This window comes from Rhipicephalus microplus, chromosome X (assembly GCF_043290135.1).
Source record: "Rhipicephalus microplus isolate Deutch F79 chromosome X, USDA_Rmic, whole genome shotgun sequence".
Lineage (NCBI taxonomy): Eukaryota > Metazoa > Arthropoda > Arachnida > Ixodida > Ixodidae > Rhipicephalus > Rhipicephalus microplus.
Genome location: NC_134710.1, coordinates 387016242 through 387043359, shown reverse-complemented (window position 1 = coordinate 387043359; position 27118 = coordinate 387016242). Strand labels below are relative to the sequence as shown.

At 45.2% G+C, this 27118-nt stretch overlaps 1 protein-coding gene across 1 annotated transcript in view; it reads left to right on the top strand.

Annotated features, from left to right (window-relative positions):
• The window catches only part of LOC142777336 (luciferin 4-monooxygenase-like), an 81072-nt gene extending 63160 nt beyond the window's left edge, over positions 1–17912 (top strand). Inside the window, exon 10 of the mRNA XM_075881637.1 lies at positions 17544–17912. Within this exon, the coding sequence (XP_075737752.1) occupies positions 17544–17689 (146 nt within the window). The 3' untranslated portion in view covers positions 17690–17912. The remainder of the gene's footprint in view (positions 1–17543) is intronic.
• Positions 17913–27118: the final 9206 nt, after the last annotated feature.

Here is a 27118-nt window from a genome sequence, read left to right as displayed (position 1 = left end):
TTCGCTTCGTGCACGTAAATATACGCTTCGGTCCCACAACTCGTGCGCTGATTTATTCGGTATGGAATACAATAACTAGTTGTATCTTGAGTGAGTTTGTTACGTGACGAAACAGTTGCAACCAGCCACGTGAATAAAATCACATCGCATTATGTAACAGCTGGTCATGCACCTCACGAAAATCACGTTACATCACGTGATTGTTCTCGCTACATATTCTAATGCACTTTGTTCATAAAAATACTTGGAAGAACTTCATTCTTGATTTAGTGTTCATTAGTGACAGTCTTGCACAAAGTTTCAGATTCGAGACCATAGAAGCTACATTATATTATAATGCAGTTCTTGTGCACATTAGCTGCCTCAGTCCACGTAAACAATTCAGTTATAACACATAATATTATTTTACCAAGGCTGATTATGCGTCTATGACGGAACCTTGCAAATTATTTCTATCATTTTGAGTTGCTCAAACAGAGCTTCATGTTCAGGTGCTTGTTGATTGCTTGGACTTGCTAGTGAAGTCATGCTCTACTTGCTGAAGTAGAAAATAAAATGTGTGCCTGACGGAATAATTTATTGATGGAGTAGTTACGTTCAATTTATGGGAGAGACGAATATTGGAATTTTCTAATACTTTCCAACCCTGTTTGCTATTCGAATCGATTCGCATGTTAATTTCACTATTCGAGCAGTTTGAACTTCCCGAAGGAAATATTTCTTGCGCAGAAACGCGAAAAAGTAACCACTGGAAGCAAAGCCACAACTATGCATGTTCAAGGTCCAATTTATCTTAGATTCCGCTTGTGAGGTGCGAGATCCGAGAAAAGTATGGGGCGTTCCCGATTTTCAAAAATTCAAAACATGGCTGTTAGGTTTGTGTACTCTGATGTTACCGCAAATGTTATAATTTCAAAAGCAAAAAAACCATGGTTAATAACATTGACACAAACGAAGGGATTATATCGGGCTGATACATCTTCACTACGCATTTCATAATTGAACAGATGTGGACTCTCAGCGATACTTTTGCAAACCAAATTACGTTTCACTTTCACTGAACCATATAAATACCATAAAAATAAGTTGCAGGGCTGATGCACATGTAATGCAGCTTTTCTAACAATTGCCCAAGCCGATGTGGTATAGTGGCTAAGGTACTGGGCTGCTGACCCACAGGTTGCAAAATTGAATCCCGGCTGCGGCGGCTGCATTTTCAATGGAAGCGAAAGTGACTTAGGCCCGTGTGCTGCGATTTGGGCGCACGGTAAGACACCCCAGGTGGTCGAAGTTTCCGGAGCCCTCCACCACGTTCTCTCTCAAATTAACGTGATGGTGTCGGGACATGAAACGTCACATATCAATCAATCAATCTCGAAACGACAGGCCAGTGGAATATGTTACCGTAAGAAGCAGCAAAAATAACCTGGCGTGATGGATTTTCAAGTTCACCGGAAGTTTTGCAGTAGTGTTTTTGTGCGGTTTTTTCATCACGAAATTTTATTATGAACCAACTTTATATTGCGTATTTGGATTTGTCACTGCGTAAGTACGTAGTGAATTGCTTTTTTAATGTATAGTCGAAGTGTGAACATCTGTGTCCACTTTAAATATTGCATTCCTTTCACTTCCCCGTTACGCCCTTGGGTGCTATGGGTGCTATCGTAAATGAATGAATATAAATACAGTAAGAGTAGAATTAACAGTGGCCCCATAAAATTCTTTTATGCTTTGTCGCACTAGATTATCGTACTGCGACAAAGCTACCTTTAGAGCTCTGCTACAGTCGCAAATGTAATCAATTAAGAAAACGTGGGCTCCAACATCAAGATATTCGACTTAGAAAAGATGAGGGCCCGATGGAAGAGGACCCTGCAACACTTTTTGAGCATGGTCAAAAAACGCTTCCAATTGGTAGTAGAGGCTCCCAACAACACGCGGGTCAAATATTATTGCACCGCACGCTGCCTGTTTTTCACAATAAATGACCAAAGTCAGTTAAAAATCGTTTTCCCATTTCTCGACCAATTACGGAATAAGCACAAAAATCACTCGTAGTAAGCTCACATATCAGCCATTGGCTGTTTTGAACATGGCGCGCTTGGTTGTTACAGATGTCGCCAGTAGAGGCCATCACTCGTCCACGCGTGCGTGCGCGACCGTACTGAAAAAGTCGCGTATTCGAAGAAAAAAAAAGAGGGCTTAAGGTCACAAGGCGTGAGTGACATTTTTTTGTTTTCCCCTCCCATCCCTCCCTGCTTATGATCGAGCGCTTTCATCGGGACGAAAGAAGAGAAAATGCGATGAATGCGTGTGACAAATCTTTATAACTCCGCCCGTACTGAACGGATTATGGTAATTGTTGCGTCGTTGATGTTCTTATGTAATACTTTTATCTAGTCAATTAAATCTATGGTTTCTCATAAAGGTGTTTCCGGGCCCCTTTAAGGCTTTCTCGGACCGGAAATTTGAGTAGGAAGTCAAAAAATTGGATACTGATTATTCTAAGCATTACAAATTTCATAGATTTTTTAGTATAACACAGATAGTTATGCTGTATTGTCTGCCTATATTTAACTGTAGCATGAACATAAAAAATCAACTCCCAATCACTCCGTACAAATGTTTACCCTCAAGAGTTCAAACGTGTGGTCCCAGTGTTTAGCTACGGGTTCAACCCGACACTCCACCGAAACTTTTCACAATAATTGGTTATATGCTTGTATTTCTCAATGAGGTTAGACACACATTTGACACAGAGTGCTTATTTTATGTGCTGCACATTGTGTCTCGCATAATCATGGTCACGGAGGAGTGTAATGAGCTGTTAAATGCGTTTCACATTGCGGTAATTACAGCAGTTGCTTTAGAACAACAGTAGGTCACAGACGTTGCAACCGTAGCCAAATCCCCGTTTCAGAAACTCCTGTCGAAAGTATGCGTTCGTTCCGGTTAACGAGGTCTCGTAATGATCACGTTGACACTGTTGTGGTCACAATGCCGCTTGTTCGGCCGGGCGTTGTTGCAAGCGTTTGACATCACGAGCTAACATGGCGGCCTGGTTGGTAGGATCCGCCTGCCACCGGCGCTTAGATTCCCGTTCGCAATTTAGCATGGCTTGGAAGGCTGCCGGATCGACACAATGCAGTTGAGGCCGGCACTAGGCCTCCCGTGCCTATTTTTGCGCCATGACTGTACGATCAGCCCGGCGAATGCGAGATGTTTCACATTTCCGCGGTCGGCGCTGCTCTAGAGATTTTTTTAGGTCACCAATGTGAAAGGTCTCGTGGAAACTGGTGCGCGCGTGTTAAACTCTACGTCTACGACGGCGTGAACATCGTGACTCACAAAGCAGCCAATGAAGCGCGTGCTTGCTTACGATGCTGAGAACGACGTAACTTGTAGCACAGCCAATAGAAACTGCTTCTGACACCGATGTCGAATAGTTTTCCGTTTCTCCTAGTCATTTTCAGCTTTCCCTGTAATAAAGTTTTGATACAGCAGCAGAAACCTTTTGTTACTATGTGGCTGCTGCAGTTCTCTGTGTCTACAAAGATTAATTCAGTCAGAATCGTAAAACCCAGCCGGAGTAAAGTTAGGCATACTCAGAAAGCATGGTATAGCAGTCGACTCCCCTTATCTGGTTGAATTGTAGTATTGCGGTAATTGCACATAAAAAAGACGCGAAAGAACATGCGAGGCATTAAATGCGAATGCGGACGACCATGCACTAAGATAACAAGGTTTTTCAGCATGAAAAATAAGCATTTGCATATACAAGAATGAACCAAATACCCGCACCAGTAAAGTGAATAACCACGTTCACTACACTTACGCAGATCCTCTTATGAACCTGTAGCACAAGACTGCAGAAAAACATGTGTCCACGACTAACTTAACGCACGTTTTTTATAATAAAATATAGTAGGTTGAAAGGTGAACGTGACATGTTTTTCTTCTGCCCTTTCCAAGCTTCTAATAAACAGCGCAGTTAATAAAGATGAAAACATTGTGACACTTTTAAGAACTGCTCCAAAGATTTGATTTATAAACTCTCCTGAATATTTTATTCTTGCTCTCAAATACATTGCTGCTTTTTCGCCACTTAAATGGACGAAAGTCGCCATTTGAGGCCTGTGTTTTTGGCTATGTTTGTCCTGTTAGGTGCCTTATAATACACGTTTCAAACCTGGCCGTCTATTCACAATACGGTTATCTATTTTGTCAGGATTTACGAACTTTGAACTTCTGCTTCCATTAAACATCTGTAACGTGCACCATTCTACTCAATTTACGTACACTTGATCGTATGTACTTAGGTCATTCGAGACCTAAGTACATACGATAAGCCGAGTATCAAATGAAAATGCTCGAGAAATGGGTGGTAATTCTAGGTAGGGAGCGAAACAAAGAGAAAATTCGAAAGTTCAGCGGCGTTTTTGTGTGGCTTGCAAAAAAAAAGAGGACGTTGATTGATGAGGCCACGCGAAGCTTCCCGTGATCCTCGCAAGGCAGGGCAACAGTTGGGCCGGCACCCGACATGGTTGCTGGAGGACGCGGCAGCTGCCCTTGCGTTGGGCAAAGAAACTTCCCATTTACTTCATTTGAGAGTTGAGGCTAAGCGGAGCAGCCCACTCTGACTCCTGACCTCTGCCAGACATCGGGTCTACACCCGACCGTTCTGCCGGCCGAGAAACTTCCGCCGTCCTCAAACTCAATGAAACGCCACTGCGACTACTGCGTGGCTCTTCACACGCCCTTTCCTACTTCGATTCTTTTTTTTTGTGGTTCAAGCGTCAAATTCTATCATTGGCGTCATCCTCACACAGCTCCAGTCACGGCCCTTCTACGTGAATACTCCATCTAATCGGGTCATGTCCTCGATGCGACTCCATGTATGACATTCGCGCACTTGTTCATCACAGTTTCTCAGTATGTGTGGTCTTTCATCACTGCATATAAAATGTGCGTTTGCCGTCTAAAAACTGCAATTATGTTATTTCACTAGTAAAAACCTCGTTATTTGATTCGCGTAATGAATTGTTTCACAAAGCTGCGTAGTTTAGCTAGTCGGTTAGTCTTCTTCGAAACGTGAGCAACAGCACAGTTCCCCTTATGCCTCTAGCTGTTCGTGCATATTGCCGTGAACTGTTGCCCTTGAATGAAATGTAGAAAAATGCCATTTTCTAGAAATAATGTCACAGTGGCCCTGTCATTCAATATGAAGTACCACGTCGCTAAACTAATTCAAAATAGTTTGTCAGAATTGGTTGTAAAAACTTCAACTATTTCTTTGTGTAGGCTACCTAGTAGTTGGTTTGAATCCATTCATCAATACATTAACCAAACCAAGCGAGAATCTTAATTTTGTACATTGTAAACTGTTGTCGAAAGTCTTCGATCCAGCTTTTGGCTGTGTTTTTTCTGTGCTATACGCACAAAAATTTTTCTTGCGTTGTGCCAAAAATATCCTGGAAGGGCAGGGCGCATAACATAGCGCCGCCCACAGCTCTTACATATCCATACATTGCCGGCTTCTCGACGACGAAACAGCAAGCAAGGCAAGCCATAGTGTTGGTGATATATACACGCATGACCCGAGCTTGCGTTTTCTTGGATTTCGGATTGCTGGCGTTCCTCGGCTTTCCAGTTCACCTGTACGGGAACAAATCACGTGACATCTGCTGGAGGTGTGTGCACTACCATACGAACTTGGAACTTCGCTCCCGTAAGCTTCCCCCTCTTCGTTACACCAACATGGCCCCTGAGGCGCCTCTCCAGGTGGGACCTTCGGCTGTCCATGTCACTTGAGGCACCATGTATCCTCAATGAGATCCCCCTATCTTCACTGGCTCTGCTAAATTCGACGTCTAAGATTGGTTGGCGAGGTACGACAAAATCGGCGCATGTAACAAATGGGAGGATCAGAGTTAGCTTGGCTATGTCGCGTTCTACCTCGCGGACATCGCGCAACTGTTGTTTAATAACCACGCAGCTAACTTAGCTATGTGGTCTGCATTCGAAACTGCTATTACGGAAGTCTTTAGATGACCTGTGGGACGCAAGCTTTAAGCCGAGCAGCGTTTACGTTAACGTCCGCAGCGACCAGGCGAGAACTACACGGGCTACATCGAAGTAGTGTTGCATCTATGCAACCGCTTCAGCTCTGCTATGTCTTAGGAAGAAAATATTAGGCACATTTTGAAAGGTATCGACGACAGCGCCTTTAAAATGTTGCTCACGAGAAATCCCCCCACAATCGCTTTACTCATCTGCCTCTCTCAGAGCTTCGACGAGCTGCGTAGGCAGCGCCCAAATGCTCGTCAAGCCCTCACGACGTTAGACAGGCTCACGAGCTTGCACCTACCTGCCCATCCTGCCGATCAGCAGCCACTGCTTTCGACAATCAACAAGTTTGTCCGCGAAGAGGTAGCACGCCAGCTGTCACTGCTGCCACTGACACATAAACCAGCGCATGCTTTGACTCCGGACCTCCAACACGCCATTCGGACTCGAGTCGCTGAGGCCCTCCACCGATGCACCAGGAACCACCTGTTACTGCGCCTCTCACGTACGCCGCCGTCGTTGCTCGGCCTGCACAACAGCGTATGCCTTATGTTGAACCTGCCATGCCACCTCATGTCAATACTACAACACCAATTGCTGCGCCGTATCCCATCGCACGATCTTAAGCTCTGTTTTACCGTCGCTCAGACGCTTGGAGGGCGCAGGACAATAGGCGTATCTGTTTCGCCTGTGGTATCGCTAGACACGTCGCCCGCCACTGTCGCCAAGCTCCTCCTTCATTTGACATCAGGGGCAGGCCGATTGCGTCGTCGTCAAGGACGCCATCAATGTGCACCCCTGACGATCAACGACCTTACGGGAACCATCGCTCACCCTCTCCCGACGATGCGCCCCGTCACCTATCCGTCGCCGACCTACCACGGAAAAGGGAAACTGATCGCTGCAGCTACGGAGCAACAGCTGCATACAAGTCGAACTGCTAAAGCCTCAGTCTTTTTCGCCGCAAAACTTTATCAACGTCAACGTGGAGGACACCACCGCACAAGCGCTTATTGACACAGGAGCGGCCGTTTTCGTATTCTGCGAGACCTTATGCCCCAAATTGAAAAAGTTGGCAATGTCTCTCTCGAACCTGATACTCTGCACGGCCAACTCTCAGTGCATGGAACCTTCAGCTGTGTGCACTGTACGTGCCATTAAGCAATGTGAACTTTGCGTCAATAACGTTTTTGTGCTGACGTCATGCTCCCACGAAGTCATTCTTGGATGGGACTTTCTTTCACGTGATCGCGCCATCTAGATTGTTCACATGGAGAAGTTTCTTACACCGTTGCCAACTTCTCGTTTGTGGATTCTCTTCCCGAAGCTTGCGAACTTGTCAATGCTGCAGACACGGACAAAGCACCGAACACATCTACCCTTGTAGCCCTGACCTGTGTAGCCGCCCCGGCCAGAACTGTTCTGTTTACTCCATCTGACGCATTTTTCCGCCACCATACCCTACACCTGCCCTTTGCCATACTCACCGTAAAATTCGATGCTACCAGCATTCTGCGAATCGGCTATCGTCGTCAGTCACCTTACTTCGCGGACAATGTTTGGGCAGCATACAAGACGTTAACCTCCTGCGCCCTCTGGAGTTTGCTGAAAGCCAACCGCTCCTCCAGCTCAATGGCATGACGCCATCTGTGGCCACGCTGCCCACGCTAGACTCATTCTACCCTTCTGTAGCCGCTGAGCTATCGACTACGCAACCACACGTACTATTGTCTCTTCTTCGGGAGTTCCGCTCTTCCTTCGATTGCGCCCAACCATCCTTGGATCACACAGCGGACATCACGCACCCCGTTGCCACCGGTTATATTGCTCCCTTATGCCAACGACCATATTGAGTTTCAGCAGAACAGGGGCGTATTATCGACGAACAAGTCGATGATATGCTCAAGCGCGGTGTCATGCAGCCTTCGCAGAGCCCTTGGTCGTCCCCTGTTGTGCTTCGCGCAAAGAGGATGAGTCTATCCGATTCTGGGTCAACTACCACCGGCTCAATAGGATATCCCGGAAGGACGTGTACCCGTTGCCACGCATCAAGGATGCTCTCCATGGCTTGCAAGGAGCAGAATATTTCTCTTCTTCAGATTTACGCTCAGGTGATTGGCAAGTTACAATGGCCGACCTTGACCAATCGAAGACTGCATTTGTCACACCTGATGGGCTGTACGAGTTAAGCGTCACGCCGTTTGGAATCTGCAATACCTCAGCTACCTTCGAGCAGACGATGGACACCATACTTTGCGGCTACAAGTGAAACACGTGCCTTTGCTACCTTGACGCCATGATCGTTTTTTTCTCGTGACTTGTCGACTTACCCTGTTCGCTTCGTGCTATTCTCACGTGCCTCATCTCTGCTGACCTTCAACTTAACATCAAGAAGTGTCATTTTGCCACACGCCAGCTCACTATACGGGGTCGCGTCGTCTGAAAGGAGGGTATTCTACCAGATCCGGTGAAACTCCGTGCCGTGGCCGACTATCCGAAGTCTTATTCCATGAAAGATTCAAAGTTTTATCGAGCTGTGCTCTTACTTCCGGCGATTCGTGCACGACTTCTCTTCCTTCATCGCGCCTCTTACCAACCTGCTGACAACTTCCAAATGCATTTGTACTAGGTCAAAATGGTGCGACGAATCCTTTACCACGCTTTGGTGGTTGTTATGATTACCTTCAGTACTACGTCATTTTGACCCTGATGCGCCTACAGAGGTCCATACCGACGCCAGCAGTGTCGGTCGGTAGATTATTGGCTCAACGAATACCACGATACCAACAATACGTGGTCGCTTACGTGAGTCGAATGCTCAAGAAAGCCTATCATAATTATTTCGTTGGTGAGAAAAAGTGCCTCGCAATTATATGGGCTTTGACCAAGTTCCGCCAATACCTTTCTGCCCGTATTTTCTAAGTCGTCACGGACCACCACGCTCTATGTTGGCTATCGTCGCTCAAAGATCCATCAGGACGCTTTGGTCATTGAGCACTTCGCCTACAGGAATACGACGTTCATGTTGTATACCGATCCGGCGGCCGCAAGCATTCGGACGCCGATGCGCTATCCCGCTCACCGCAACCGGCTGACCCAACTTCCTCTTCACCTTCTTGAGTTCGCCGATATTGCATCGGAGCAACGCAAACAAGCTTGTATTTCCCAACTTCTTGCCTCCTGACTGATCCATTGGCTCAGCCGGTCTCAAGAACTATCCGCCGTCAAGCGACACATTTCGCTCTGCGAGACGACCTCCTCTATCAGCGGAATTTTTGTATGAAGGTTGGAGGTGGCTGTTAGTGATACCCAACCACACATGCTCGGAAATCTGTACTGCTTTCCACAATGACCCGCAAAGCGCTCATACCGGTGCTTTCAAAACGTACAACCGTCTGCGTCAGTGGAAATACTGGCACGGCATGTACCCATTTGGCCACAAGTACGTATGTGCTGTACTGCATGCCAGCGACGTAACGCTCCCACTCAACGCCCGACTGGTACACTTCAGCCTCTGCCTTGTCCATGGCGTCTATTTGACCACGTCGGTGTCTACCTATACGGACCACCTCAGTAGTGGTCTTCTGGAAGTAGGTGGATAATTGTCGGCGTGGACCATCTCACGCGTTACGCAGAGATGGCAGCACTACCTGCATCAAACGCAACAGAAGTTGAAATTTTCATCTTGCGCTACTTTCTTTTTCGCCACGGTGTTCCCCGCGAACTTTTGAGTGACAGGGTGCGTGTTGTCCTGTCTGACGTCAAGTCAAGCCTTGCTCGCTCAGTGCAAAATGGTTCATCGGATGACAAGAGCATATCACCCGCAGACGGATGGCGTCACAGAACGATTTAATCCCCCTCTAGGTGATATGTTGACAATGTACACAGCTTCAGACCAGACCGATTGAGACACTGTCCTTCCATTCGCCATGTTTGCGTATAATACCGTTACGCACGCTACCACAGGGCTTTCCGCTTTCTAGTGTCCAGCGTGCAAGCGAACGATCTGACAGGCTAGACACTATCCTCCCCTACACGCCTGACTCATCTCAGTACATCGTAATTTATGATGTTGGCAGGTACGCCGAAGATTGCCAACAATTGGCCCGTTCACTGACAACTGAGAACCAAGGCCACTGGAATATATGACATGACACCAACCGACCTCTCCCTACTTTCACGACTGGTGCCATCACTTGGCTCCGCATTCCGCCGAATACTCCTGGCCTTTTGTCAAAATTACCTGCGCAATACCATGGGTTTACCGCATTATCGCCCGTACGTCACCAATCAATTAAGAGACTGAGCCTTTGACACCGTCTGATGACCTACGTCGTCGTGGCATAGAAATTGTACATGTTAGTCTCCTAAAGCCGTATTATGACCCCACTGTTGTGACCACCCCTTAAGCCGCCAGGATGGCTACGCTCTTCAACGGGGGCCATTGTAGCGAACAATGTGAGACGACGACGAAGCAGCAAGCAAGGCAAACCACTGCGTTGGGAATATATTCGCGCGAACTGAGTATGCGCTTGCTTGGATTTCAGATTTATGATGTTCCTCGGCCTTCCAGTTCGTCTGTACGTGAATAAATCACGTGACAATATATATATATATATATATATATATATATCGGAGAAAGAAGTGTATACCTAAGGGCTCATTTTTCCGTGTTTTAACACAATTTTAATAACATCTAACAGACAGTAATGCCAATAAATGTACAGGGGAAGTTATTAGAACCAATGGAATGTAAATAAGAAGAAAAAAAGCGGATAAAAAAGTAACCAGCCGTGAGCAGGAATCGAACCTACGACCTTCAAATAACGCGTTGGATGCTCTAACCACTGAGCTACCACAGCGGGCTTCCTTCTATCCACTTTTTTGGGTTTATATGTGAATTTTGAAGTAGGAGTGACAGTCAGCGCCATTTATAAGCCAAGCGACGAGTGTGAAAACACTCTTTTATGCGCATGTTTGGCGTCACGTAGCACGTGAACTTAATATGAGTGGGCAGCTGATTAATAGTTCCTCGTATACAACCTAATGACACCAAGTCTGCCAGTACGAGACCCTCCCTCGTTTAATGAAATAAGGGAAAGAACTGTATACCTAAGAGCTTGTTTTTCCGTATATATATATATATATATATATATATATATATATATATATATATATATATATATATATATATATATATATATATATATATATATATATATATATATATATATATATTAGTATTAAAGTAGACGCGCTTTCACATAACAACCTGTTTATTCAGCTGACGTTTCGACGCAAACCCCGTCTTTTTGCAGACATAATACTATTTACACATTTTCGTACCTTCTTACAGCTTCTCAAGATAGAAGGGAAGGAGACAGAAGAAAAATATTAACGATAACAAAAGAAAGAAGAAAAAAGAAAAAGAAAAAAATCAGAAAAGGGGAGGAAGAACCGTTCACAAGAAGAAAGAGGGGTATGGTGGGATTGGGAAGGAACAGGAACTCAACAAAGGCGAACCTAAACGAGCTATGCCGTCTTTGTCCACAGTACCTCTCGAGCACTCACGCTTCCCCCAAGTGGACATTTTTACCACCGTTTTTCTATTTCACCCTCCGGTGCAATCCTGCTGGCAACTTCCCCTCTTTTCAAGTTTACGACAAATCGGTGGGAGAGCTTAAGCGCTTTAAGTGCATGTTGGTGGCGTTAGAAGATATGAAAGAGCCGGTGATTGTGGCTCCGCTAATAATATTCATTATATGCATTGGCTCCTGCCAGTGAAGAAAAAGAAGAAAAAAGGCAAGGAAAAAGAAAAAAAAACAGAAAAGAAAGAAGAAAAAAGGTGGAACTTGTACGACATGCGGGACCACTTATATGAGCGTTCCGGCTGTGCTTGAAGTGGCAAACCATTCCTGTATTGTTAGATGTATACGCTAAAAGATTTGTTAGGGGGTAATATTATTGTTGTAATGGGAGGCTAGTGGCAGAGTACTGATTAAAGAGGGGCATTTGCGTCTTTTAGTGTTCACAACACTGACAGAGTGCATGGGTGTTCATTTATTCTGTTTTTATCGTGTTGAATTTGTAGATAAAGTAAGATTCCCGTTGTTCCTGCTCTCGGATTGTTCGAAATTCGCTTTTCAATAGTGTAACTCTGATGTCGTCCAAGCTGTGATGTTTTAATGTACTGTGTTTTGAAAGTGCAACCCCTGACAGGGAACGTACATGTGCCCGATGATTGTTGAATCTAATTCAAAACGGTGTGTCTGTCTGGCCCACGTGTTGCATGTTACACGTACACCCCACATTCCAGAAGGTATATGACGTTATCTGAGTCACTGTCTAGTGCAGCTCTAATCCTGTGCTTAAAATCCGAGTGGGAGCTTTCCGCCACTGTCGTTGTCTGTATGTAATTGCATACTTTGCATCTGCTTTTTCCACAAGGGCGACACCTTGTTTGAGGTTTCACGCCTATTTTTGAACTTATCAAATGATCCCTTATACTTTTTGGCCGTCTGTACACCACACCGGGATGAGAAGTGAAAGTTTTGGATAGTCACCCGCTCTGTTTCAATATGTTAAAGTGTTTTCTTAGGACCTTGTTTATGTTAGGTGGATGGCTCGTGAAAGTTAGCACCAAGTTTTTGTTATGGTACTGGTTGGTATCTTTTTGGTGGTATAAAGAATCTGGTGGTCCAGATTTTTGCTTTTTTGATGGCGTCATCAGTGATAGCTGACTGGTATTCTTGGTGAAGGAGTACTTCGTGCATATGTGTGCTGTTTTTGTGGAAGTCCTTGGTGCAGGAGCAGATTTGTCGGAATCTGTGTGCTTGGGAATAGGGAATGCTGGTCTTGCAGTGTCACGGGTGGCAGCTTTTGAAATGCAGGTATTGTTGCCTGTCCGTAGGTTTTGTGTATACGCTACTTACCAACGCACCATCGTCCATTTGAATAAGTACATCAAGAAAACTCAATTCAGTGTTGAAGTAGGAGTGTGTAAAATAAATGCTGGGGTGTACTTAGTTAAATGCCTGTATAAATTTGAGCAGCTCATTTTTCGAATGTGTCCAAACCATGAATATATCGTCTAGGTATCATTTTTAGATAAAAGTTCGATATCACAAGATGAAAGAAATTTGCACTCTATATGGTGCATGAATATGTTAGCGTAGTTTGAGGCCATTCTTGTGCCCATCGCCATGCCGTTAATTCGAAGGTAATACCCATTGCTAAATTTAAAGCTGTTTAATTTGAGTACAAGTCTTGTTAAGATTTCAATTACTTTTTTGCTTATATATGCGATAGGGTTGTGTGTGCGATACAATTCAACAAGTGCCTTTACGCCACCGTCGTGTGGGATATTTGTGTAAAGTGAATTAACATCCAATGTTACAAGGAATGCACCTTCTGGAATTTTCACGTCCGATATTTCCCGAAGAAAATGGTTGTGTCACGCAAGAAGGACTCATGTCTGGGTGGTATGTTTTTTATTAAAGAGTCAATATAACAGGAAATGGGTTCCGTTAACGTTCCCGTGCCTGATATAATCGGCATACCAGGGTTTCGCTCCTTATGGATCTTCGGCAGCATGTAAAAACGACGAGGCGCCGAATGTACCGTAGTAAGTGCCTTTGGAAGCTTTGAATCAATGGCGCATTCACGTGTGAGATCCTCTAGGGTTTTACAATGATCCTTTTGTGCTCAGTGATAGGGTCTGAGTCGAGGTGTTTGTAGAATTGTTTGTCATTTAGTTGTCGCCTGCCTTCCTTGATGTAGTCCGATTTATTCAGAACAACAATCGCGCCTCCACTGTCTGCTGGTTTAATTACGAGATCTTTGCGGTTGCTCAACGCGAGTAATGCCTCTCTCTCTTTCTTAGATATATTATTCATACCTGGTTCGTGCACCTTGTACGCATGCATGACATCTTTCTGAACCGCGTCTATATATAGATCCAAATGTCGATCTCTGTTTGCGTCTGGAGTCCATTGCCGGCCGATTACCCCACGAAATAGCGAGTTGTCTTTTTGGGGCTTATCGAAGGAATATTCCTCCAATCGTCAATTTCGTGCAAAAACGTCTAGGTCTTTAAGAAGCGTGAATTCATCGTACTTTCCCTTGCCAAGGCAGAATGTGTGTAGACGTCATAGTACACTCAGTTCTTCGTTGTTGAGTTCTTTTTCTGAAAGGTTAATGACGTTCTTTCTTTGGATCGTGGTGGCAAATACTTCGGAACGTGAGGTAGCCCGGTCTTTTTCATGTAGGCAGCAGTGGGTATAGCGTATGGTAAGACATTGTCGCGCACAAATTTCTTTCTCCTAAGTTTTTCTATTTCCTCTGTTCTTTTGTGCTCAAACATGGCGAGCTCTTTAGCCTCCCACTCCGAAAGAGGAAAGTTATTTCTTATATTCCGCTCCTCCTTTCTTAGTGCGTTCAGAGTGTTTCTACAGTGTTCAATAGTGACCTTAGTTAGCTCGTGTGTGGCGTGACTGAGAATTTTCTTCCATTCTTTCCTTTTCTCTTTGTCAAAATTATGCATCGATGGTGTTAGAGACAAGCGCAACCCCTTTGGAGCCGTACCCGCCAGTACATATTCTTCGAGACTACGCACGTGAAGTTCGTGTCGTATTCTTTTATCAACCACTTTTCTAAGTTTAAAAAAATTTGGACCTGTTCTGTGGCCTAATTGATCTGAAGAGAACGGTGCTTGCGCATTCGCACAACCAGTATGTCACTTTGCACAGACGCGGCGAGTAAAACCGCAAAGTACCCGGAGGTCGTACCTGGTTTGGGTTGGAGCTCCATCCCACTGTGCCTCCCGTGACGAGCTGGCCTGTAAGCGACTGCTGTTGACTGGTGCTGGCTGCTGTTGGCCCATGACTATTGTTGGCTGTTGATTTTCGCTGTGGGGGGATGGTTGATTCTGGCCACTGGTTGCTGTTGTTTGTGGTACAGCTGGCCGTCGTTGTGGACCTGGATTAACCTTCATCGCCTTTTCGGGGTGTGCCTCGCAGGCGGCGTCGACAGCTTTGGTACGCGTAATGGCGGTCACGTACTTCGTGATGGGGGTCCTGACAGAATCTGCTGGCCTGTAGAAGGGGTAGCGGCTGTTTGCGAGGCCGCTTGGTGCTCTTCTTTCCCTTCGCTGCCTCGACAGGTCTCTCTCTCTCTCAACACACACACACACACACACACACACACACACAAACACACACACACACACACACACACACACACACACACACACACACATATATATATATATATATATATATATATATATATATATATATATTTATATATGGGATATGGCACAATGGGAGCGTTGTCAACAAGGATAAATATAATTATTTCCCAACAGTTTCGGGAGGGGTCCTTCCTTCATCAGGGGGTGAGTTATACTCACATGAACTTCCAAACTTCATTGCTGCCGCGTCCCTCTCGCCTTGAAAGATGTTTGCGAGAGTGAGATGGAACTAAAAAAAGGAAAAAACAAAAAAACAAAAAGGAGGGGGGAAAAAAACGAAAAGAAAAAAAAAGAAAAGAAAGAAAGTAAAAAGAGGAAGAACCACTGTCAACACTGAAAACGAAACCAACTGTCCGTGTACGTCAACATACGGTTCTTATCACGTGCTGTTCGGTTGTTGACGTGTGTCGGGCCACCCAAGATTGTCGCTTCGGTGCCGGGAGGGTCGTGACGGCGTGCGAAAAGAAAGGTTTTCCCCGTAGTGGGTCGGTCGGCGTGCGGCGTGCGTAAAGGAAGGATTTCCCGTTATTGGGCCGGTCGGCTTTTTACCTTTAATCTTCGTCTGTTTCATTTCAATGGTCATCAAGTGGTAGGCGAACATAAATACTTTGTATGTGCATGTGGAAAAAAAAGGAAGAAAAAAGGAAAAAAAAGAAAAACAAAAAACAAGAAAGCACAGTGTACACGTACGAGTCAGCCAGAAAAAAGCATGGTCTTCCTTTTTCTTCCTTTTTTTCTTCCTTTTTTCTTTTTTCCACATGCACATACAAAGTGTTTACATTCGCCTACCACTTGATGACCATTGAAGGGAAACGGACGAAGAATAAAGGTAAAGAGCCGACCGACCCATTAACGGGAAACCCTTCCTTTACGCACGCCGCACGCTGGCCGACCCATTACGGGGAAACCCTTTCTTTACGCACGCCGTCACGGACCCTCCCGGCACTTCGGCGACAATCTTGGGTGGCCCGACACACGTCAAGAACTGAACTGCACGTGATAAGAACCGTATGTGGACGTACACGGACAGTTGGTTTCGTTCTCAGTGTTGACAGTGGTTCTTCCTGTTTCTTACTTTCTTTCTTTTCTTTCTTTTTCTTTTTCGTCTTTTCTCCCCCCTTTTAGTTTTTTTGTTTTTTTCCTTTTTTAGTTCCCTGTCACTTTCGCAAACATCTTTCAAGGCGAGAGGGACGCGGCAGCAATGAAGTTTGGAAGTTCATGTCAGTATAACACACCCCCTGATGAATGGAGGACCCCTCCCGAAACTGTTGGGAAATAAATATATTTATCCTTGTTGACAACGCTCCCGTTGAGCCATATCCCATACCTTCACGAAGACTAACTGGGCCATTGAATTATTACTCCAACCATATATATATATATATATATATATATATATATATATATATATATATATATATATATATATATATATATATATATATGTGTGTGTGTGTGTGTGGGTATACGATTGGTTTGAACGGACAAACTTATTAAAACCTTTATTAGTTCCTTTCGTTGCGGCTCCGGTCCGGTCTTCATCACGTATTTCCTGACAAAGACCCGACCCCGGCCAAAGCGTATACGTACTGATAACAGTTGTTTTACGTTCGTGGGCTGAAGTAAGAATTTTTTAATATCTGAACCAACAGAAGAAACTGTTGGACAAACCCACCGACGAACCAACACTTTTTAAGACCAAACTGACAATTGAAATCAATAAAATAAATTGATTAATTGATTGATTGCTTTATTGAGTGATTGATTGATATGTTTGGTTTAACGTCCCAAATCCCAAAGCCACCATATGATAATGAGAGACGCCGTAGTGGAGGGCTCCGAAAAATTTGATCACCGGGAGTTCTTTCACGTGCATTCAAATCTCAGCACACGGGCCTACATTTTTTGTCTCCATTGAAAATGCAGCTGCCACAGCTGGCATTCCATCGCGCGACCTGTGGGTTAACAGCTGAGTACCTTAGGCACTAGACCATCGCGGTGGGGTGAATCAACGATATCATTGCGTAAATTACATATTTATATTTATCAGAAAGCAAGCATAAAAATGCTTTATGCTTGCCTTCATTCCGACTGTCTACTTCGCTTGATTATGATTCCGATTTATAAAAGAGGTGGTCTTCCTCAATCTCTGAGTGACATACATATGTATGACGAACAGCCAAAAGAATTTACTCGTTTACTTACTCCTTTATTATTTTTCTTTCAGCCGAGCTCTCGTACCACAAGCAGCTTCATGGGGGCTTAGAGTTCCTGGATGGTATCCCTCATACCGAGAGTGGAAAAGACCGGCGACATGATTTGAGGAAGTCTTATATGCAGAGATGTGGGCAAGAAGACAAAGAACGAGCATGAGTGCCAAGTCCGGCTGTCAATCGCACGACGTTGTAGAATACGCGACATTAAGTCAGCTTTCCTAACAAATAGCTGGTCAGGCTTTAATACTACGTTGATTAATACAGAATTAGCGTCCTAAAACATTGATATCAGAACAAAAAGCTTTGCAAAAATAAAGGTGGTATTTTTAGTGATCTTTAGGGTTTAATACGTTAATTTTAGGTGTTTGTGGATCTCAATAAAATTTTCTGGGCTATTTTTTTCTCCCTTCTTTCATTTGAACAAAGTCCAGCTTGAACTGTGCATATTTTTTACAAATGAATGTCAATACCTATCTCAACACGCCCACTTTTTTCCCCGCATTGTGAATGTCACTAGCCCGGGCGCCTCAACGTAAACTACGGAAGCACCGTTACAAATGTTGGTAACACAAAAAAGTAACAATTGCATAAAAGGCTATAACGCCAGAAAGTTTACAAACTGAATTGCTCTAGTGGTTTTGGGTAGCGCATACGCGAAGTGAGAAAGAAAGATAATTCGAGAAGTGACGTGATTGGAATGGAGAGATGGGCTAGTTTTTGAATGGTTGCACATTACCTCGACCTTGCAGGTGAGGTCATATTAATTAGGGAGCAAAAGTTGCTGCATCACAATATTGATGTTTAGTGAAATATTTGTGCCACAGCCAGAACACAGAAGAAATAGGAGCAAGAAAAGGCAGAATGTGGATCCCCTAATAGTGAAGATATTGACCTGCTGCGAAAACAAAATTGAGGAGAAGGTAGCTGCAAGTTTCAAATCTCTGAACTATCTCCGGTATTTTTTGTCATTTGCATCACGTGAATAGTTGAATAGTTTGCAAGGAAGTTTCGTTGCATGAGTTCGTGGTTTTCTCAGGTAGGTTCAGTTCACAGCAGTGCTGGCGGCAACGCATTACAAGTATTACATTGAAGCACTTCATTTTGGTACCTTAGTAACGTACACATTACAATTTTCAAAATATAATGGATAATGTACTTACGATAAGCTATTTGGTAACGTAACTGTCCCGTTAGTCGGCACTTTTTTCATCTTGTTGGATTATAAAAGCGCTTTCATGACGCTTGCGCTACCCGGCGACGATTATGACCACGGTGCGCTATTTACCGCGTGCTTACAGGAAGTTTTCAGAAGCCTAGAATGGGAACAGTTAGGGATAAGAGTTAATGGAGAATACCTTAGTAACTTGCGCTTCGCCGATGAAATTGCATTGCTGAGTAACTCAGGGGACGAATTGCAACTCTTGATTACGGAGTTACACAAGGAGAGCAGAAAGGTGGGTCTTAAAATTATACTGCAGAAAACAAAAGTAATGTACAACAACCTCGGAAAGGAACGGTACTTCGAGATAGGTAACAGTGCACTTGAAGTTGTAAAAGACTATGCCTACTTAGGGCAGGTAATAACCACAGAGCCTAACCACGAGATTGAAGTAACTAGAAGAATAAAAATGGGGTGGAGCACATTCGGCAAGCACTCTCAAATTATGACAGGTAGATTGCCACTATCCCTCAAGAGGAAGGTATATAATAGCTGTATCTTGCCGGTACTTAGCTACGGAGCAGAAACCTGGAGACTTACAAAGAGGGTTCAGCTTAAATTGAGGACGACGCAGCGAGCAATGGAAAGAAAAATGGTAGGTGTAACCTTAAGAGACAAGAAGAGAGCAGAGTGGATTAGGGGACAAACAGGGGTTAAGGATATCATAGTTGAAATAAAGAAGAGAAAATGGACATGGGCCAGGCATGTAGCGCGTAGACAGGATAACCGCTGGTCATTAAGGGTAACTTACTGGATTCCTAGAGAAGGGAAGCGGGTTAGGGGGAGACAGAAGGTTAGGTGGGCAGATGAGATTAAGAAGTTTGCGGGTATAAATTGGCAGCAGCAAGCACAGGACCGGGTTAACTGGCGGAACACGGGAGAGGCCTTTGTCCTGCAGTGGACGTAGTCAGGCTGATGATGATGATGATGATGCTCAATAGCGCTGTTGGGTAGCCACTCGTGATCTATTGAGGTTACATTCTTCTTTAGCAATGTGCACACCTCCTGACCGGCACCTTTCCTAACTGTTCCCGCTCTGGAGACTTCGCAAAGGATCTGTATCCCGGTAGCATCGGTGGGGCTTCACTGTGCATTTCTTGTAGTAATATAACGTTGTGTCTCTTGCTGCTTTGATGTATGTACTGTCGTAACGATCTTTTTCAACTTTCATAGCCAACCTGTACAGCAATTTTAAGGACTTCTAGTGAAAATTCCGCACTTTAGTGCACAGAGTGCGTCACCTCGCCGGCTCCAACGTAAACCTACTGTGTGGAGACTTCAATGGTCAACATACGGCATGGGGGTATTCATACACGACGGTGAAAGGCCACAGCCTCTACGTCGAAACAAAGGACGCAAGTTATCAATTGCAAAACGACTTCCAACGCACCTTCGAGAAACGGAACGTCGTCGCAGCGAGACACAAATCCGAACATTGCTTTCATAAACACCGCCTTGACACTGTGTGGCGTCACGTGTCGGAACACAGGGGAGACGTTGGGAAGTGACCACTGCACACTCGAAATTGTAATACCCACTGCAGAGGGCACGCAAATGGCACATTAGCAGCAAATCGTCGACTAATACGAATATAGAAAAAGATTAAAAGACAACGTAGCAGAAACCATTGAAGACATAGAAGCACGTACCAACATGTTGAACGCCACAGCCAAAAAGCCACTCAAATGATGAAAGCGGAGGCAGAGGCTACGATGCTGGACAGAAGATTAGCCCCCCTTATAGAAGCAGCCCGCAACTCAATGAGGCGACGCTGGAGACGTTCACGCCAGAGCAGAAAGCTACATAAATATATAGCATAACTCAACAGAGACTTCAAGCATCACAGCACAGTCCTCTGCAGAAAGCAGTCGTACGCGGTGTCCCAAGAAGCCGATGGGTGACTGCAAAAAGGCAAGACATGGCGCCTGCGATGTCACTTGGTCAACGATTAGACAACCAAGGAAGCTCAGCGTTACTTGCTGAATAAGACTACTCACAAAGCAGTCAATCAAACGGGAGAGGCTGAGGTGCAACGACACGTGGACGTCAAGTATCTTCCTTTATTGCCAACAGACCTACTCCCTAGCTACGAATCTGCCAACGAGAGACTGGTTGCCGACATCAAAGAATGGGAAGTGTGAGTAGTTCTACAGACAATTAACTATTAATGGGCGTACTGGTCATATTACATTACCAACAAGACATTCAGGAACTTGAACGAGACCGCAATCGATGCTCTATGCAAGTATTAGAACCAATGTTGGTGGACGCGTAGGCTGTCGCAACAATAGGCTCAAAGGGTTCTAATCTTCTACTGGGCAAACCACCCTGCATGGACAGCCTGAGACCCATCTCTCTGACTTCGGGCGTAGGAAAAGGGCTGAAACACGTCCTACTCAATAGATGACAGCGTTATTTGGAGGACTCCAACGTATATCTACATACAATTAGGGGTTTCGGGCCAGTTTGTCCTCCCAGGACGCCACGCTCTTACTGAAGAACAAAATCGTGGACAGACAGTTTCCGACGTTAGAGAGCAGAGGGGTGTTCGGACTCGACCTTCAGGGAGTATTCGACAACGCACACCACTCAGCCGTCTTTCGGCAGTTGTCCCACTTAGACATGCGGAAGAGGGTGTTCACTTACATCATATATTTTCTAAAAAGCCACACCACACAGATTGAGGCAGGAGAACTACTACTACGCTCAAGCAGCTGGGTAGCATGGGTACCCCGCAGGTCTCGGTTATCTCCCCTCTGTTGTTCAACCTCGTCAAGATAGGCGTAGTAGGAAGATGATAACGTGTTACGAACATCAAGTACACGATCTAAGTGGATGAAATCACGCTGTGGTCAACGGGAGGAAGTGACAGGCATGTCGAGGCATCCCCTCCAAAAAGCCGTCGTCGCCATAGAAAATCACCTAGGACCCACCAGACTCAAATGTTCAGCAACCAATTCAGAACTGCTAGGGAACTCACGCAACATGCGCAACGCCCGACAACACCACACATCAACGCGGTAAGCCAAGATGGAACGCTGATACCGCACTTGTCAATGCTCAGAGTTTTAAGTCTGCGCCTCCAGAATGTGAAGCACAGCAACGTGACGGTACAGAAGCTCCACGCAAAGCTGTCCCTGGCCACTCGCTAACTCAATAAAGTAGCCACTCGGTAGAAGGGCATGAGAGGAAACAGTATACTACGACTATACGCAGTCTTTTGCAGTCAGCCACGTCTCTTACGTAGCGTCTTTCCACAATCGGAAAGCGGCGGAGAAGATGGAGATTCATGCGATGGTTAGAAAGATGCACAAAATGGCCCTGGGCCTATACCCCCCACCAACACGGAACGCATGCTCACGTTGGAAGTTCACAACACGCTGGAAAAAATCGCACAAGCCCTGCAAACAGCGCAGTGTCACCGTCTGTCCCAGAATAGGATGGGAAGAACAATACTACAACAAATCGGAATCTAGGAGCCTGGAACCACCCCAGAGGTAGCAAAGCACCTACCTCGGGACGTTTTCATAAGACAGGGGGTACCATTGTTACCGAAGCACTTGCAGCCACAAGTACAATAAGAAAGAATAATGGCGAGAGCCATGGCCCTCACAAAGAGGACATGCCAGCAATCCAGGCGGGTACTACATGGGGGCGGCGAACTATCCCCACCGGCCAAACACGTACGCAGCAAGCAGTCATTGCAGCAGACACCGGAGTACTAACAACGTCGGGAAGCATACGATGCAAGTCGCCCCCGCAAGCCGACTAATTTTAAATTTTACTGGCACTGGCGATCCCGGATTGCCACATAATCCTCAGCGACTCGAAGCCTGCAATAATTACCTTTGCTAGAAACAATGTGCATGAAACAACCGCAAGAGTAAGTTACGCATTACCAAGACTGAAAACGAACGTTACCATGAAGTGGTTCCCGCGTGTACTGGGAAGCTGGACACGTGCCTGAGCCGAAACGAGGAGGCAGATATGGAGGCACACGCGCTCACTAGCCGCGGGGCTTTGCCAACAAAATCTTGGGAGCCACAACAACCCGATGCCGAAGACGAACAGTTTTCCATCACAACCTACGGCAACGTTCTGCAGTGGTAAAGAACAAACAGACAACTCTACCCACCACCTCACCGACACCTACTACACAGTGAAGCAGCCACACTACGGCAGTTGCAAGTACAAGCCTTATGATCTCTCGTCTGGGCAAAGAACGTATACCCGGAGGTACACTCCACAGATATATGGCAACACTGCAAGAAGGTTGAACCTAAACAGAAACACCTCCTCTGGGACTGCGTGCCACCACCGGGTAACCAAAAAACAATGCCAACTAACATCAGCAACAAAATCATGAGCGAAACTCCCGACAATCAAAGAGACGTAGTCCAGCACGTGCTTCACATCCTGGAACACCTGCGGCCGAATGTGGAGCCCCCATGGGTTTGACGCGAGTAGGTTGCTGCTACGGGATGTCCAAGTACGCTACAGTTTTGCATTTATTTCCTAACTCTTCCCCCTGTATACCTCATCAACAATGTTGTTTCACTCACTCACTCATCCTGTTGGAAGAATTTCTCTATAGCTAACCCCAAAGAAATTGTTTTTCGTGGCGTCAGACAGCTGTATGCCTGCAGGCTTTCACAAAGAAAGCGATGGTGGAATCACTTTTTTTGTGGAAATTGCGGACAAAAATTCCTGAAACGGCGCGATTCTATATAGGAAGCTTTGGACCATTGCCACATAAAGCTTAAACAAAGGCACAGAATACATTGTGATAAATGCAGAAATATGTTTTTTATGGAATTGAAGTGTAGCAGGGGAATTAAAAGCCCCTGTCCTTTTTCCGTACCCAAAAGACCGGCAGCCCAAAGGGAAAGCGCATGGGCTGGTTTACTCCATCCCACATGCTGAGTGTCACGCTTCGCCTGTGCGGAAAATAAAGAACTTCAAAAGACTGCGGCAAAATAAAACCGTCGTTCGCATTTTGGAATGACCATGTGCTCTCGCTGAAAACAGCGTGGTGAGCTACCACCATACCGAATCGTACAAGTTCAGCACTGTACTGTTGAAGCCTAATTATTAAGCGTTTTGGTTTTGTAGAATGTTGGCTTATCCAGGAGACAGCTTGTAACTTAACTTGTCTACAGGTGCATTACCGTAGGTGAGCCTGCCACAACGCAATTCTGCACGTCATGGACATTAGGCGTGATCACATGACAGGAAGAAAAGCTTACAAAAAAAAACGCAAGTGAGGCGCGGAACATCGAGTTTTTTCTCTAGAACAAAAAAAAACCTATTTTTCTCGGTAATTTGCTTGGCTTGGTTTTTCACTACCCTTCGCAAGAAAGAGAAGAAAAAAAGTGGGACAGATATAATCTAAAAAAAAAGATGGAAAGAAACGATAAACTCTCTTGATATACCTTTCGCAAGTTCACATAGCCACAAGAACAAACACTGGCATCGCTGCGGTCGCGACGATTTGATGTCCAGGCAAGGACTCGCTTGCTTCGTCACCACTTGTCTGTTTTTGCTGCGCCCGCCACGTACCCGCTCTTTAGCGAAACGTTGGTGATAACTCCTCACTTTCGTTACGCAAATCTCTCAATGTACAAGGTGAAACACTTCATAACTTGTGAAACTTGTTGAAGCTATAAAATATTTTCATATATATTAGTGTAATAGCTTAGGATAGCCAGATTCATGTGTGAACGAAATATTTATTGTGAAAATAGCCTTGCAGGACAACAAGACATTTGTTTCTTTGCATACACCAAGAAATGAGTGCTAAGAAAGTATGCGGAGTGGTGATAACGTGATTGCAACTAGGCAAAGTATACGGCCTCAGAACGTGTTCCGAAGTATTGCAAACAAAATTACACGTTTTTGATCCACTAAATAGACTGCGCTTTGCCGAGCAAGTTACGCTTGCATCTGCGAAAATTATAAACAATTTGACAAAGTTCTGATTTCTCAAACAGGTGACTTAACACGAATCTAACTGTCACAAGCACTCATCTAACGTATTAAGAAAATTAGCACAATAATACTGACACACGCAAACATTTCGGAAATGTTAAGATATGTATATACTTTTTATCGTATGACACGTTTGTTCTCAACAGTCGCCAGGCAGTGTATAGTCGTATATCCTGATTTCAGTGAAATGCCGTGGTGATCTATCGGTGCGTCACAGACGATAATGTTCACTTAGCGTGGGAGCACCGCATAGCAATGATTCGAACACAAACACCAGAAAGTCGCAATGAACTCTTTCGATCGCGTGCTCATCGACGTCATCCAAGTAATAATTAAACAACCTTCGCCTTGATGATTTGACGACTGGTCTCACATGTCGTATCCGCGTAATCAACTACAAGAAAAGTTAGTTTATGCTGTGGCTATCTCAACTGGTGGTTACGAGCACGACCGCACCGTTGCTACGATTCTGAACGAAGACAAAATATGAGAGCAAGAAGAATTTCCGCACACAGCCTGAACCGCGCATAACCTCAATAATTTTGGTAAAGTGAAGTTCCAATATTATTTCGAAAGAAACATGAAACTAAACAACGTGTTGAGTGAGCAAGCATACATGAAAAAAAAACATAAACAACGGCGGTGGTATTCTAGGCGAGTACATTGAAGATGTTTTGCGACGTTCGATACTGCACGCAAGCGAGAGGCTTGGCATGGCAGTGAAAGCACTGTCCGTAGATACGTGAGTTCCTCCAATACAAATAACGCCAGAGTGAGGGAAAACCTTATAATTCCTAAAGGGATCACCCGAGATGTAATAGTGTTAATATGGCGTCTTGCGTATCAAAGTTGCACGATTGTGCGCCAATGTGTGTCTTTTATTCAAGCAGAAGCGTGTTCTTGCATTTCACAGCGTTAAAAATATGGCGGCTGTGTGCAAGAATGAAGTCGATCATAGGGGTTAGCAGTGCGATGCAGACCTTCTCATCCCTTACACATTGACTACGACCGAGCGCGTGATTGTGCAGAAGCGAAAGTAAAATGTTTATTGTTTTACCAAGATACTACCAATTCTGTTCTCGTCACATTCTTCTGCAGCTTGAAACGAGCAAAAAGCGAATGAAAACAGCGGTACAGCGCACGAAGCAAGTGCATTAATCTGTAGGCACGCTGCAGTGGGTATAGAAGTGTTCGTGCCTTGACGTCAAACATGCCTTCCACCAGGTGGCGCCAGCCCAAGTTCTCGGGGCTAATACGATGGCGTTTTACTGGTTCCTTCTTTGCAACTGTAGGTTATGCATGACAGTCGTGCTTGCTTGGGATTCCTGAGTTTGCGGGGTACTGCGGAGTGCCTGGTGACCATGCTGGTGCTTTTTCTGCCTCGTTCTTTTTTCGAGCAGCCACGGACTGGAACGGCCTCCCCCGGGACATCACCAACATCGCCTCATCATCTGCCTTTCAAGAACGTAATATTGATCATCTTCAATGCTAAAACAACTCTTACTGCTTACTGTTAACCTAAATAAAACCCCACCCCTTATGTAATGCCCCTCCTAGAAAGGGGGGTCTTTAAGGTAATAAACTGAACTGAACTGAACTCACTATTGCTCAAAGGCTCGCTCAGGGGCCTCGCTCTGGGTTTCGCGCCGACCAGTTGTGCCCCCGTGATCTCCGATGACAGCGCAGCTCTCGTGGACTGGCTTGCCCTGTGCCATCTCCTGCCGCCGACATGAGCTCTAGCTGAGTGGTGCCCCCCATTCTTAGACTCCTGCGACCATGTCCATCTTTCCTATCTCCTCCTAACTTCTGCAGTTCTCTGTCGTTTGCTGTCCCTGCGCCTCGCTCTCTTCATCCTCTCTCTGTCTATTTACCTTTAATCCCATCCTTTTAATTACACCTTACCCCATCTCTTGTGAGCTACTGTTGAGGTGTCGCACTCAGATGCAGACAGTTACGGGCTTCACTTTTCTCTCTTTTTCTCTTTAGGAATCACATAAAAATCACATAAGAAAGGCTCGCTCACAAATGCAGGAACCAAAGCGTACAGCCATGCACTTCTGCTGTAGCGTCTCCGGGGTTTGCGGTCGCTTTCACGAAAGAGTCGTCCTCGCCGAGGTGGTTTCGTGGTTAGGTTACTCGGCTGCGGACTCGCAGGTCGCGGAACCGAATGCTGGCGGCGCCAACTGCATTTTAAATGGAGGCGAAAATGCTGTAGGCCCATGTGCTCAGAGTTGGGTGTACGTTAAAGAACCCCAGGTAGTCAAAATTTCAATGCCCTCCACTACGGCGTATCTCATAACCATGTGGTGGTTTTGAAATGTTAAACCACATATATGAAACATTCAATGAGTCAATCGATCAATCACGAAGGAGCCGCGT